The sequence below is a fragment of the Xylocopa sonorina genome, chromosome 9 (genome assembly GCF_050948175.1).
Source record: "Xylocopa sonorina isolate GNS202 chromosome 9, iyXylSono1_principal, whole genome shotgun sequence".
Classification (NCBI taxonomy): domain Eukaryota; kingdom Metazoa; phylum Arthropoda; class Insecta; order Hymenoptera; family Apidae; genus Xylocopa; species Xylocopa sonorina.
The window spans coordinates 10,453,703-10,469,303 of NC_135201.1; the positions used below are offsets into that span (position 1 = coordinate 10,453,703).

A 15,601-nucleotide genomic window follows, 5' to 3' on the forward strand; every position below is an offset into this window, starting at 1 on the left:
TACAGGTATCGTTTCTTCATCAATTTGTTGGTAAAACTGATCAAGTCTATGGTTCTGTATTTTTAGTAATTGCAAATATTAAATGTTCTGCAGTGACTTGACGTGGTCAGTTTTTCCATCAAAACACCGAGCAGAGTCGACGTACTAGTTAATCAACCACCAAGTTGGATAGCCAACTTCCACAATACAGAAATTCGTGGAAACATAACCAGTATATTATTCGCACTATCTCTAATCGTCCACTAACGACAATCGAATCAAGTGTTACATTGTCCGCCCCGATAATCGAGCGAAGAATATTTTGGGGGAAGTTACAAGCATAAAAGTGATCCTGTGGGGTGCAGAGGGGCTGATGATTTTGCTGGAACTTGAGAAAACACCCCTGGCCAGGAACGCGCAGCTGCCCAGGTATTTGCGTGCCCCAATTTTCACCCTAGATCCTGCGTAGGGAATCGAAGGGTGGATGGATGCTCTCTTTTGCTCCGAGCACCCCCCCCCCCCCCCCCAATGCGTGTAACAGGACCCCATTTTGTCCGTAGACGCAATACTATTAATTCTGTCACTCGAAGTACCGTCCTCGCAACACCTACGAATTTTATAGATCTTCTCTTCGCTCACTCTTGTCTCTCAACCGATTCGCAAAGTTCATGTTCTCTCTGTAATGTAGATTCGTACGTAGACAGTAGATTAGCATCTGCGAGAATGGTACGGTGTTGCGACGTGAATCGTGAATTAATACTTTATTTGTGTGTCACTCCAGCTGCGAGGATCAACACAAGTGCGACCCTCGTGACAAGAGGGTGCTCTTAATGCGCGTCTGATACGCGAAAGGGGCCGCAGCCGCGATTCTATGGTTTGCTAATTTTCACGGGATCACAGTACCGTGACGTTCGAGCCGATTAGGTTCAACCTGGGGTATTGAACTTTCACGCCTCCCCTTAACCGCTATATTCCTCTATGAAGATGTACCGGAAAGAGAACAATGCCTCGCGCAGCGTTTATCAACGATACAAATGAATATTCGATCAGCTGTGCAGCAATAATTATTGCGATGAAATTAACGATTTCATTTGCGTAACATTAGAGCAACGGTTAGGGCACAATTAAAAGAATAGGAAAGGTTAAAGGACAAATGTAACATGCTAGTAGAGATATGGTTGTGGCAGTCAATATCCACAAATATAAATGCTAAAAAATTGATGTATCATAAAGTGGCGGATGATAAGGACAGGTGTATGGACACACCTGCGTCAATCGTAGATAAGTCTGAACCAGTTTTGATCACCTGATACAAAGGGGTTCCCTACTATCAAGCAATAATCTTATTTACCCTCAATTTTTTTATTTTAATGAAAGCTTTCAACACTTGGAGATATTTAAAGCATCGTCTACTTGTTAGTATAAAATACTTGCGAATATTTATTAGTAGTTGAAATGTATTCTCAGTATTATGATTGTCAGGCACACGTTATACTGTTCCTACAATGAGGAATACTTTAAAACACCTGAATTGTACAAAGGGAAGAGAAAAAGGAGAAAACACGTTAGGAAAAACCCGTAACCGCTTCGATTCGTCCCGAAGGGACACGTATATCGTCCCTAATTGTCCACAAATCGACGTGCCACCCTCGATTTCCGAACCGTTAAGTACAACCACCCCCCAAGGGCACCAGGGGCGTTCCGCTAGCTCTCTGTCAAGGGTCGCCCTCGATACAACGGGGTAGAATATGGATTCAATTACACCTCATTGTGCCACGGTGTCTATAAACAATGCTGTTTTCACAGCTGATAGCGGTTCCTGCTGCGGGTCCACCAAGTCGCCAGTTCACCCCGTGGACCCAGTTTTCCTTCAGAGCAGGAGTAGTCTGATAGCAGCAGAAAACCTATGAAGCAAGCTGTGTCTACCACGTTCGAAATTTTGTGTTCTAACTGGAAAGCTTGCTTCGATACAGATAACGTGAGTTCATATTTTCAAATTTTAATGCTGAAGTATACAAATGATTCCCTCATAAATCTTTATCTATAAATATGTTACAGAGTTGCAGGCCTCTAAACGTTTCCAGTGTTTCCAGTACTATGGTAAGGTACCGATTGCTGTTTTATAAGACACGCAATTCACTAAACGCCTTTGATTGGAAAGTCGAAGCGGAAAGTGAAGGAAAACTTTGAATAGAGAGCAATTGTAATTTTCAAGAGATAGACAAAGTGCTCCGGTCATTAGCAACGCCGCAGCGTTAGGCATGCGATTGGAAAGTGGAAAACTGGCTCGTTCAGGCTACGAAGTAACAAAGAGGGAATGGAGGATCGCGTCGTGGGAAGATCCGCAGCCGTCGACGCCATTATTCCCGCAGTCGCAGATCGTCGCGACGCCGCAATATCGACGTGTACCGCCCACGATTCTCCTTCTCACCCACGTTTCTGCTCCCCTTCCCGACACTATGTACAGCAGAATTAGGTGCAGAGTCTATCCTCTTGCTTCTCTTTTTTTTTGGAAGCCCTCCGCCATTTCGTTGGGAAGAATATCGGTTGAGGAAAAATTAAATGTATAGGTATAAGAAAAGTATCCAAAATCACCATAAAGAAATTAAATTACGAACATTATTCTTAAGAATTGAAGGAGGAGAGCACGTAGTTTTGGATTAAATAATAATGAGGCAGAATAGTAAGGGATATTGATTTTTGGAGCAACTATATATGTATCAGGAAGTACTTACATGCACTTACAAATTGCTAGAAGGAACTCCATTACCATAAATTGCTCCTTGAATAACAGGAAACAGAAGTAGGGAAAGTTATGATTGAGATTAAAAAAGACAAACAGTTTGAAACTTAAATATCCTACTTTTTATTTGGCTTGAATGACGTTGACAGTCATTCTGTTTCTGCTTCACACTCCACGTACAAACGATATCTACTTACATTATTTACGTATTCTGTATGTACAATTGTAACGTGAGTTATGTAAGGAAAATCGAGGATCAATTCAGATTGCTTAGAAAGAAAACACAGGAAAATGTTCGCGTTCTTCGTTTTCTTGGTTTTTAAGCGTAGATCCGCCGTATTTTAAGTACTGACGAGAAACTAGAAAAGAATATAAATATATTACTCATCCTGCAGCTTGAACTTAACATTCCACAGGAATTTCTTGTTCAATTCTAACTCACGATCAAGTTTTTTTTTTTTAAACATTAATAGACAGTACAATACTATCCGCTTATCAGATGCTATGAAATATTGTTAACAATAATAATTTAATAATACTGTCCACCGCATTAAAATTGACTAGAGCCGTAAATTAATCGAGCAGTGTAATCTTTCCTTGACTAACAAAGTTCGTTCGTTGAGGATAATTTTTGGATTTGGAAAAGGAGTAGAAGATGACTAGAGACGTCTGTTCTTAAATACTAAATAACACATGGTCCGACGCGACTTATGATTTAAGACCTGAGCAGTTTATTCGAACGTCGAACCATTTTTCGAGGTCCTCGGGTCTTCCGGGGTCCACACTTTCGCGTACATCGTCCCGTTCGGGGATATGTCCGTCTTTCTGGACCAGGACAGGGAATGGAATATGAAAGGGTTCCCCTCGCTGCCTGAAATTTTACCATTCATAATAATTAGTATATTTCGCATCCTTGTCGCGCAGTGACTAACACAGAAACATCGCAAAAGGAAACGCGACTGCGATTAGTATTGGCCTCACCACGAACTATGACCTTCTTAGTATCATCCCGCCCGGAACACCTCGAGAGACCGCCATTCCCCGTCAGAGGATCGTTACCCTTGTCAGCTCTGACTAGTTCATTTAGGAACTTAATGTATCCGATTGCCAGTTTCAATGTATCTACTTTAGAGAGCCTCTTCTCGTACGGGAGCGTAGGTATGTGTGCCCTGAGGCCCTCGAAGGCGTCGTTTATATTCTGCATGCGCCTTCTTTCCCTCATATTGGCGGCTTGTCTTTGTTGCACCGCCTGTCTTGGACACTTCCCCGATGCCCCGTTACGTCTATTGCTTTGACTTCGTCTAAAAATCAGTACGGAACTATTTTTAATAGAACAGGTGCCCCCTTTACTTTAATAAACGATCAACAATACTGGTGATTGAGAATATCTAGCACTTTCGTCATTTAATCAATTTTATAATCCTTCGAGTACCATGAATATTTATGCTAAGCCAATTAGTTATGTTCGAACCCTAATAATAGATAATTCTTGTTTTGCAGGTTTCTTCATATCATCAAATGCTGGTGCAAAAGACGAGCTGCGAATAGGAAGTACAGGAAGATACTCACTCTCTGGCATGGTTTTCCTGGTCGCTGCTATAAGCACTTTCGTTGTCACTGCTATTCTCGTCGTACAAGTAAATCTCACTGCCACTGGTGCTTCCGGTGCTTCCAGCAGGATGCGACGCTAATTGCGACGGGATGGAAGGAAGAGTGGCCGTGGTAGGTGCTCCGCAATGCGGTGGCAATGCTGGGATCGCTGGATTACCCAAGAAACTATGAGCCTCGTACATGTACTGACGATTCATCATGTCCAATTCAAGATTGTCCATGGAATACATCTTGGAGGACCTTTTATATCTTCTGACGCGAATTTCTCTCTTTGGTGCACGTCTCTTTCACTTGTATTCTTTGGTACGATGACTAGAATCGTTCACTACTCGAATTATACTAATTTATACACTCTCGCATCGTCCTTACGGGATTTTTAATTAATTTACTTCATCTTTTTGAGCAGATAATGCAGAGTTCAATGGATTCAAGGCTCCTCTCGGTTTTACCTGAGAATCTCTCGACGATGATTCAAGTTTCTGCATCATAAATGCCAATGACAGTGCAGTCTTTTCTGCAAAATTTCTGATGGTACTACTACGTGATTTCTAAATCTTTTCCCAAGCTCCAAAGTTTTGTCAGACGGTAAAAAATTAATTTTATACATTCAGTGCAAGGCACGAATTCAATTATACTGGGATCAGTGGACCGTTTACCCGAAATTTCGACGAAATTCCTATCCAAGCACCCTCGATCACGTCCCAAGGATCCACTGATACCATCGACACGGCACGTGACCCCGACGCGCGCTAGGAAATACTTCTAAACAGCAACACGTGCCAGCAGGAGACCAAGACACGTGTCCAGGTTTGTTCAGACACTTATCAAAGTGTATTCAATCCTTGTTCCCTAATCATACTGCTAATCTAGATCGGAATTCCTTCACCAGACACCTGCGAGACCACTGCGGATTCGAGAAACTTCGCAAATGACTTCGTCATCCTCGACTATTCTTGCGCAACGTTGGCTTCACTTCTGTTTATTGTTAACACTCACTCGACACCATATCGAACGTCGTTCGTTAATTATTCTCATTATAAACTTAATTTGTGATAGTTGTTTGAAATTTTTTAAATGCTTTAATCTTCTGTTTGGTTGAAAATGTCACTAATGTAATATCGTTGGTTTGTTGTTTAAATTTCAAGCGAAAGGGGAGGTATCGGATTGTTTGAGAGGTGAATTGGAACTGTGGATCACTGGTGAGCACTCTGGTTCAGGTGGTCTGACGAAACCGAAAGGGAAGAGCGGTAGCCATTCGCGGGGTTGAAGGCCTGAGCTGCATCCCTATTCGCCGAGCCAGTAAGCGGTGGATCCTGCCTACCCCTGGTTGCCTGGCTGCTGGTTCCGCCTCTTCATCGATCTGATAAGGAACAGGGAGGTTCTGGGTGGAGGATAATTCAGCGAAGGATGTGCAAAATGTATTTCAGTAAGTATTCGAGTGAGACAAATGACTTCCCAATGGATAGTAATTTAATAAGTGAATGCAAATGAGATTACGAATCGATAGGATCTTTTATACGTAGTCTTATAAAATGGAATTTTCTAGATTGTATGGAAATTAGGATAAAGAATGAATCTACAATAAATTGAAAAGTACGATGCATTGAAAAAAAGGGAAACGAACAGATTGGAGTCGCAGACGTATCTCGAGGAACATATTGTCGGGCTATTAAATAATATAATTTTGCGGTACGGTAATAATATAGCAGAAATCACATCGGACCTGTAACGAAACGCATAATTATATGTTACCACAACAGGGCCAAATGTCGCAGAACCGGTTAACCCTCGAATAAACCCTTGCACGGTGCTTCCTGGTGCACGTGCACGTCACGTGCCTCTAATTTTGTCCTCCGTTACACCTTCGATTCTCTTGAATGCTCATTTTATGGACAGCCTTCCACTTTCGGTGCACTCTATTTATTTTATTTTATTCAGAATAGTTCACTGTTTCAGTCTACTGTTTTCCACCTTTTTTTTTTTTAGAATATTTTAGGACACGGAAAAATGCCTGACGTGTTTTCGTTTGAAGCGCCGACCGGACGTAAGTTCATGCCATTATCGATTTCCCACGAAACTCGCTAAACGCATCCGTCGAGACTGGACAATTAACACGCTACAAATTAAGAGGGTTCCTTACATCAGGATAAATTATTCGCTCCATCTGTTGTTCCAGGGAAAATCAAGGGAACGATTTCTCCCTTTCCCACGATTGTGTCTTTTTCCGGTATATTTCAAGGATCATTAAAATATATACATACATTTGCAAATGAATAAAAAATAGAGCCAACTTCGTAAACAGAAGTTTGTTATGTTATAAGCTTCAGGTGCAAGGGGCTATCGTGCAAAATCGAATTTGCAGATTGCAAACCACAGCCTGTGCTGAATCTAATCCGAAAGGAAAATACAGAATCGGGGCAGGTCCATTGTACATCGGGATTTTCGATCCTCGAGATCGAGAGATAACCGAAGGGGATCAGATTTAAATAGTAAATCCCCGGAGCACGTGTGCGCCTGATTCCAATGGGAAGTTAAATACTACAAAGGAAAAAAAGCTTTTATCGTCGCGGTGAGCAATATTTATTTATTAAAAAAGGCATTCAGTTACAATTTATATATCTAAATATGTTTACAATATTATTCCGTATCAATAATAATAATGGAAATTTCTACAATTTCGTTTCTAAAGTACCGTAAGAGTTTTTAAATTTTGTTTTTATTAAAAAAAAGGTGTCTGGCGTCTATAAAAACACATCACTCTTCGAAATGACGCCCTCCCCGTGTCTAACCGATTTTTCATGGCATATCCTTGCACCCCGGAACCTCTGTCTAACACCTGGTAGTCGGTATTACCCCGAGAACATCCTGGTATCCACTCGACATACAACCGTATCCCCTAAGTGTCTATTAATTTATACTCAGCGGGAGTGTGAAATCGGTTTATGCTCGGTGTCGATTCATCTTTCGGTTTTAATCGATTCGCATCCCCGCAGGAGGTTGTTGTGCCCTCTAATGGAATCTCTATGGGAGAATTTTCATACCAATCAATTTTCTAAAACAATCATTCGCTTTCGATCCTGCAACAGTATCTGAATTAATATGCTAAAACCTTTTATCGAGTATAAAAGCATAAAAATAGTTTAAATAGCCAGCAAAGTAAGTTAAAAAATATCGTTGGCACACCTTGCGCAATGTTTACCCAACAACGGGATGTAATAAAGCGAGTTACCGAAATCGTGCATTAATTTAACCATCAGTTCTGTCTAACGCGAAATTTTCAGCCACCTGTCTAATATCCACCTCCGCATCCGTTTCCGGTTCATAGGGGATGGCACCCCCTGCGGTGTCCTCGTGGGTGAACCTTCTAGGAGGGCACGATCCCTTGAACGTTCCATGCTCGAGTGCGTCATGTTTACACCATGCATTTCCTTGTCCACAGAATCGGTTCGTTATCGCAAGATATTCTAAAAAGAAGCGTATCATTCCACCACCAAGCTTTCACTGGCAAAAAAGAGAATACTCCATGTAGGAGTATAATGATATGCATATGCTATGCAATATGGCGAGTGAGAATGAATGCACAAAGGGCTGTAATTTTCTTAGGCAAAGTACATGTGTTAAGTTGAAAATTATTGATAACCGCTGGCTGCTTTGGAAGATCAAGATAGCATCGTGCATTGACCGAGAGAGATAAAGCTATCTCTCCACCGATCTGGCCGTTCTGTATGGGGACGTTTAATGCTCAAATTGTGCTTGCTTGGGGCTCGCAAGGCCGCTGATACTGAAATCTCTAATAAATTCTCATCTCGATTATCGCTATCGTAAGAACATCGTGCAAACATTTCAACATCTGTGCAGTTCTACGTGCAATAGACGTAGCAAAAGATTTTCTGTACGTGGTTCCATCTATGGAAAATCAGAGAGTACGAATCTACATTATCTACTAGGGATAAAAGAGAGGTCTCCATAAGCGTTTGTAAAAGTTCCATTTTTTCTCAATATCTTCCAGTATTCTTTATCTTTCGCACACGGTTAAACGAACACACGATATCAAAGCAAAACGAAGAGGAAACATCGTAACTTCGATACTAAACGGAAACTTATTTTACATTCCAGGTAGCATCGTGCGTATCTTATTGTGCATAATTTAATAGTTCGATGATCAGATAACGTATTTGCATATTCAAATCTCGCATCGGACATAAACGCACGAAGATCAACAGCTGAAACGATGACGCGTACCAAAGTGGAGGTTCGAATTTCTGGCGGAAACCGCATCAAGCCTTGACACGCGGTTCAGTCGCGTATCGAGAATCCACCTCGATATCTCGAGGTACATTAAGTGGCCTTCAGATCGAGGCCTCGAGGCCAGCCAGTATTTTCGCTGAGTTGGATTGTAGTTTACATCCCGGGGCCGCTCTTCGTACGGACGTACCGTGCGCAAGGGGGAGCGGCAAAAATTCTCGTGAGAAATTCGTTGCCTCAGCAGTGTGGCCGTTTCTTCGTCATCGCCTTATCGTCCCTCTGTAGTATCGTTCGACCGTACCGCACGCACGCTGCAGTTGCACAAAGCCAACCAGGATGAAGGTAACCGTGACCACGCTCAGCGACGACATCTTCGTCCTGGATGTGATCGAGGACATGGAGTTGGAGAGCTTCAAAGCTCTCTGCGAGATCGAGAGCAACGTCCCCGTTCACGAGATGGTGATCGCGTTCAACGGGTTACCGTTGATGAACGACAAGAAGTCGCTGAAGGATCACGGTATCCGGGAGGGTGACGTAGTGATCTTGCAGCACATGCACCACAGCGGGGCCGACTTAAACCTGCACACCTTTAACGGAGGTCAGCTTCAATACACAGCACCCATTATTTAACGTGGTGATCGAGGCGGGTCGTGAGGTTAGCTTTTCGGCTTCGATTTACGTTTCTTTTTCACTGTTATTGTCACGTCTCTCGATCGTGGGTCCCTCGCACGATAATCCACAAACTGACGCTGTTGGTCGAACACGCTACTAGCAACGGGTTCACCAATATTGTTAGCGCGCGGATAGCTGTGCGAGGGGACTTAAATGTTATGATTTCAGATCTTCAGAGCGTTCCGATTCTGGTAAATGAAACTTCCCGAGGAAATTGAAGAGAAATTGAAATTTCTTGTTGTTCCAAGTTCTTATGTTTACGCTATGATAGCAATAGAAATTCTGAATTCTACGCCAACGGAACATTTACTTATTTGTATAGCTTAATGCTTTCATTTACTCGAATGGAACATTCTGTGCACGATTCCAATGAACTGAATTTAACAGACTCGAGCGAGCATGTTGTCTCCTTGGGAATTTTACTGTATAATCGCCCCTACTTCATAGAATAGTATCTATTAAAATATACGTTTTGTCCTCGTGCAAGGTTTTCTATTCTGTTCCTCGTTTTGTCGATCTGCACACTTGTCTGACTTAATTTCGTAGCACAGATATGTTGTACTTCCATTTGCGTTTGATTTTTTTGAAGATAGCTTGATCAAAGTTAATTAGGAGCGCATATCGCGTAGTAAAGAAGAGAATGTACTAAATTCCAAGATACATCACTCTAGCTATTCCCATGTTGGACTTCAGTTCCATCAGAGTGCCAGGAGCATCAAACAGTCGACAGCCATCGGCGTCCAGCAGCAGCAGCAGTATAGCCAGAATGCAAAATCCTGGAAAGGAGGACGATCCAGAGATGATACGAGACATGTTCTTAGCTAATCCAGATCAAGTTGCGTTACTCAGCCAGAATAATCCTAAGCTGGCCAGTGCTCTACTGTCTGGTAACCTTGGTAAGTTTAACATGTAATTTAAATATTTCCCACAAAAATTCTGATCAGTTTTGCGATTATTTTTATGTATTTGTAGAGAAATTTTCCAACGTGCTCAAAGAACAAATAAAGTTACGGGAAGAACGCATGGCTCAGAGACTGAGAATGATGAACGCGGATCCATTCGATACAGAGGCACAGAGGTTCATCGCCGAGGATATCAGGCAGAAAAACATTGAAGCAAATATGAAAGCCGCAATAGAATACAATCCAGAAACATTCGGATCAGTCGTTATGTTGTATATTAATTGTAAAGTCAATGGATTTCCAGTTAAAGCATTTATCGACACAGGTGATTAATTTGATGTCTTCGTAGTACGTTTGCAAAGCGGAGAAACGCGTGGTCATCATTTCAAATCGGCATTGGACTGGAGACAAGATTATATTTAAATGTCTTTGTTCGGTTCCGTTTGGCCATCGCATGGCTATTTTTAAATTCCTTGCATTTTCAAAGTCATTCTTTACAGCATGAGGTTCTTCATGGAGGGAGCGGTTTAAATTTAGACGTGGGAATTCGCGCATCACGCATAAAATTTATTTTTATTCTCTGAAATCCCATGAATCTTGCCAATTTTTATTGGAAAAATTTTTACCGCTTGTACTAATGTTATTTCATCGATAATTAGGCGCAGAGACAACTATAATGTCCGATGCATGCGCTGAGAGGTGTCACATAATGCGATTAGTCGACACAAGGTGGGCTGGAATAGCTCACGGTATTGGAACTCAACGCATTATTGGACGCATCCACATGGTACAAATCCAAATTGGGAACGATCATCTAACAAGTTCATTCACTGTCCTTGCGGAGCAAAGCGTGGACATGTTGCTCGGTTTGGATATGCTTAAAAGGCATCAATGCTGTATAGATCTAAAGAAGAACGTACTCACAATTGGAACTACCGGCACCGAGACACCATTTCTAGCAGAAGGTGAACTACACGAACTTGAACACGATTCACTTTATATCTGTTAACTTAAGTATACATAAGTATGTTGTTTATTTTAGGGGAGTTACCAGAGTGGCTCACTATCAGTGGTTATACTGACGCGAGTATGTACGATGTAGAAGATGATGAGGACAAAAAGGGAGGCTTGAGAACACTGGAGGATGGTTCCAGAGACGCGAAAAAGCAGCGTCGTCAACAAGGTAAGTATATATACATACATTTATATGTCCAGGTCGTTTCCTTCCCAATAGATTAACTATCTTTTCGTTCTGCAAGCAGATCCCATCAGCACAGATCCCTGGATTTACCTGGACTAACGACTTTAAACATTCATTTTATGCTGTGCGACCGTTTAATTTCATTTGTCTGCTGTTAGCTGAAAGTGCTGAAGGAATATTGTTTTTTACGTATCTTTCAGACGATCGAGGAGCACACAGTTCGAGCGCAACGTCGAGCAGATTGGGCGCTATAGAGTCCACCGTCTTCCCCCACGATCCATTCACAGAAGAGACTGTGAAAGAAATTGAATCTTTGGGTTTCGGTAGAATGCATGTTATTGCGGAACTGCGTAGATTTCACGGAGATAAAGCTCAAGCCACCGATTCATTGTTCACGAAATTTAGACCATAAAACAACCGGGAGAAGGGGTGCAAACTGGGGTGAAAGTAAAATTGTGATGGTTTCCATATCCGTGCAGTAAAACTAAAGGAACGAATGATCCACTGTTGATTTTTTCGTATCGATTATTGTGTAATCTTGATGCGCAGGAAACCACGCGACCAAAATATTGCTTGACAATTAGCATTGAAGTTTTGCTTCGAATTTAATGGGTTTGTTTTATTTCTGTATTTAAGAGCCGTTCTAAGGCTACACAGATTCAACCGAGCACCAGCAATAATTCTGGTCACATTCTAAACTAGTTTTAGAATAAAAAACCAAAACGCAAAATACTTAGTCACCTACAGTATCAGGTTGATCAGAAAGTTTTTTTTATGAAAGCCAAACTGCTACAAACGTATCACGCATGCCTGAAATTATTATAGAACCATGAGATAACGAACCAAAACAAATCTGATATTGTCGAGCAATTATATAGGCTCAATGTTCCATTACAGAGACGAATGTCTATCTAGTAAAACTGTATCTTTTCCTATTTTTTTTCTTTTTCTTTCAATTTGTTGTGTGTATACAGAAGTCTGTAAGACGAATTTTTCAAGTTTTGAGAGAAAGTCAGTGTGCTCTGATAATTGAACTTATCATTATGCAATACATAAGTTTAGGGGTCAGTAATAAGGTGAATTAATGGTTCTAAGTTAGGGCGCAGCTTATTATTCGCACAAAAGTTTCAACTTCTTTTATTAAATTACATGGAAAAGAATAAATTTCTGAACGGATAGCATTATGACTGGAAAAGAATACATTGCACGATTCCACAAAAGTTTCGAGCTTTATGACCAAAAATTAGCTTGCGACACTTTTGGAAATATAAGTTCCTCTTCACAATTTAGTGATTTTAGAAAGAAGAAAACTTAATATACGATTTTGTAACGTGAAACGAGCGCGTTGATGGATAAACGAGTTAATGATGGATTTTCGTTAATACCTTCAATTTAAAGGGGCTAAGTGTGTTGATAATAAAATACATAAGTATGGGAACTTTTATTGTTTGATTTTACTGGGCGTTCAGATAGAGTCTGAAGTGCAAAAAACGCGAATTTTGTATCGTTAGTATCTACTTAGGGTATATGGTATTTTTCTGTATTTTCTTTATATTATTATACTCGTAAAAAAGAAAACGTATAACAAACATGATTCACCTATATCTTCATTCGTGTGCGTATGCAAGAAAAACTGCAATTAGATAAATTGATCATCATAATCTTTTAATTACGGCATAGCGAAAGAGAAGTCGCTGGGTAATCATACAGTATCGAGCAATTCATTTTTCGCCCATCTAATTTCTACTACTTTGCCAGTTCGCGCGGACTCCAAACAGGCAGTCGCGATTTTAATTACTGCAAGCGTCTCTTTAGGCTGCACGATGGACTCTGCTTTCCCGTGTACGACGTCGATAAAGTGATCCAGTTCACGGCGGTAACCGTTGGCGAATCGACTGGGAAACGAATACCAAATGGGCGGACTGTTGAGTCCAGCGTGGCCGTATTGTGTGGTGACACAGTGTAATGGTTGTTCGTTGTCCGCTGTGATCATACCCTTTGGCCCGAATACTTCCAGACGTTGGTCGTAACCGTAAGCACTGTTTCGCGAGATATCAATGTTGCCCAGGGTGCCTGATGGGAAGTGAAGGGATACAACTACCGTATCATAGTCACCGATTGCTTTGATCTCTGGGATGTGAGCGTGTGCCTGGACAGCGACCTACAATCAAATACGTTTACAAAAGTATAAGGTATTTTTAACTTCTTCGTAAAGTGCACTTTTTTTTATGTAGATTCAATTATATAATTTTCTTCTTTTTTTTCAGTTGAGATGAAAAGATTATTAAAGATGCTCTCACCTTGATAGGAAGCTCTCCAAGGATCCAAGTCATTAAATCTATATCGTGCACTATGCAGTCATGGAATATGCCACCGGATGTTTTTATGTACTCCAAGGTAGGAAGAGGAGAATCTCTAGCGACCGTTTTAATAATGTGAACGTGTCCAACCTCTCCGTTTCTGACTCTTTCTTTGACAGAGGAGTAACTGGGATCGAAACGTCTATTGAAGGCACAGAACAACGGCTTGCCGACCTTCTTGGCTGTCTCGTAGCATTTTATGCTGTTCGCATCATCCTCAGCTATTGGTTTCTCGCAGAACACCGCCTTTTTTGCTTCTAATGCTCTTCTCACGATACCCTCGTGAGTAAACGTAGGCGATGCGACGATGACCGCATCAACACTATAAGTTTAATTAACACAGATTTTTCTTTTACTTTCCAAATATTCTAATTCATAGTTCTAATCGTCAGAGTATAAAGTTCATTGTACCTAGGGTCGTTGTAAACTTTATCCGCTTGTTTGCTATTCAAGAAAATAACATCATCGAGGTGCCAATAATTTTTGATGCTCGCCCATTTGGATTCGATGTCGTCCACGATGTAGACCAATTTGACTCGCCGATTGACAACAATATTGGACAAATGGATGGTACCAGCGCGGCCAACACCGAACAAGGCTAGTTTCAATACTGGTAGGCGTGCGTCTTGCTTCAATGTTAGGTCATTTAGGTACCTGTAATAACATTGAATTTCTTTTTTAATGATTGTTAAAGCACCGTGTAAGGATTTATGAAATAACATTTATTTGTAAACAGTTCTGCGATCTGTAATTTTATAATTTTATGTGGTTATTTAAAGTTATGTTAAGAAACTGAAAATATTCTAATGTATTTACAGTGATGAAGAGGATTGTACATCGTTGTTTTAGGAGGATTTAATGGCTGCGTTCACAAATTCAAAAAAGTACTTACTTATGATGGAGATAGTCTTCTGAAGGCGGTGGAGGTCTTGGTTTCGAATACGGAGAAGCCGTGTCTCTGAATTTCGTCGTTGCCATGGTGTCCCTTGCCTTTGAAATATTCAACCAGCCAGAACAGCCTTTAATAGGGGGTCCCTTACATATATAAATGAGCTGAACGATCAGAGTGGGGAGCAATGTGCGATTATGTATGACGTAAATTACGACACATTCGAGAAAAATAATTCACGGATTGGCGATGATTGCTGTTTTGCAAATGATAAAATGGCTTACAGAGTGTTGATCTTTACCATTCCTTTACTAATGTGACTCTGCTTGTTTGTCTGAGCGATCTTTTGATCCGAAAGTGGCTCGATAAACAATATTATATCTGATGGAGATCTAGAAGAATTTAGTTTACATCAGATAAGGTTGTGGAATTGTATGAATCGCACGATGAAGTTATGGAAAATCTGTACTATTTGGCTTTTAAAAGTATTTAGGATTATCATGGTATACCAGATTCAATAGTTAAGAAATTTTCCCATCATTTTTAATGTAGGGTCAACGTTTTATTCATTTGGTATTTGTTTTTGTTTTAAATGTTCGACTCTATAAGGTAGAAATTGTTATGGTCATTTCAAAGTTCGAGAGTCTTCCAATTGTTCGTTAAAGTAATTTGCTAGGTACAATCAAGAGAAGTCGTTCGTGTCAATTGTCAATAGAGTAGCATAACTGACGAACATTTCATTGGGTATCCATTGTAGTCTCCCTTATTAACGTAATGTGGTACTGCACAAAAATGTTGCACTACCGCAAATTTTAATTTTCTAGTCAAGTAGAATTGTTCGACAATAAGGTAATATGTTTTGAATATATTCGTGTAGCAGAATATTATCAGGCTATCGTTTCGTATATCGTTCAACTAGGAATATCGATCTTTATTATCTTAATTTATTTGTGTACAGGAATAAACCATTTTCTTACACGGTATATCAAACGTCCATAT

General features: G+C 40.7%; 3 protein-coding genes and 1 long non-coding RNA gene across 5 annotated transcripts; 1 reads left to right on the forward strand and 3 right to left on the reverse strand.

The window, feature by feature from the left end:
• Positions 1–3,201: 3,201 nt before the first annotated feature.
• Positions 3,202–4,563, reverse strand: Fer1 (48 related 1). The gene is made up of 3 exons (XM_076901100.1): positions 4,292–4,563; positions 3,704–4,023; positions 3,202–3,593 (listed from the first exon to the last, which is right to left on the reverse strand). Exons 1-3 carry the CDS (start codon positions 4,561–4,563, stop codon positions 3,454–3,456), a joined length of 732 nt encoding a protein of 243 aa, XP_076757215.1. The 3' UTR covers positions 3,202–3,453.
• A 4,102-nt stretch (positions 4,564–8,665) lies between these two features.
• On the forward strand, positions 8,666–12,947 carry Rngo (DNA damage inducible 1 homolog rngo). 2 transcript variants are annotated; one of them, XM_076901725.1, is made up of 6 exons: positions 8,666–9,176; positions 9,922–10,146; positions 10,223–10,477; positions 10,812–11,117; positions 11,195–11,335; positions 11,554–12,947. In XM_076901725.1, exons 1-6 carry the CDS (start codon positions 8,915–8,917, stop codon positions 11,763–11,765), a joined length of 1,401 nt encoding a protein of 466 aa, XP_076757840.1. In that variant the 5' UTR covers positions 8,666–8,914; the 3' UTR covers positions 11,766–12,947. The 2 variants fall into 2 exon arrangements, with proteins under 2 accessions (XP_076757840.1, XP_076757841.1); XM_076901726.1 differs by having other exon boundaries at positions 9,095–9,233.
• On the reverse strand, positions 10,699–11,331 carry LOC143427514 (uncharacterized). The gene is made up of 2 exons (XR_013102320.1): positions 11,204–11,331; positions 10,699–11,056 (listed from the first exon to the last, which is right to left on the reverse strand). It is a non-coding gene; the product is annotated as an uncharacterized LOC143427514 (long non-coding RNA).
• Positions 12,461–14,738, reverse strand: LOC143427513 (myo-inositol 2-dehydrogenase). The gene is made up of 4 exons (XM_076901727.1): positions 14,606–14,738; positions 14,125–14,367; positions 13,654–14,035; positions 12,461–13,514 (listed from the first exon to the last, which is right to left on the reverse strand). Exons 1-4 carry the CDS (start codon positions 14,689–14,691, stop codon positions 13,056–13,058), a joined length of 1,170 nt encoding a protein of 389 aa, XP_076757842.1. The 5' UTR covers positions 14,692–14,738; the 3' UTR covers positions 12,461–13,055.
• Between the last annotated feature and the right edge of the window lie 863 nt (positions 14,739–15,601).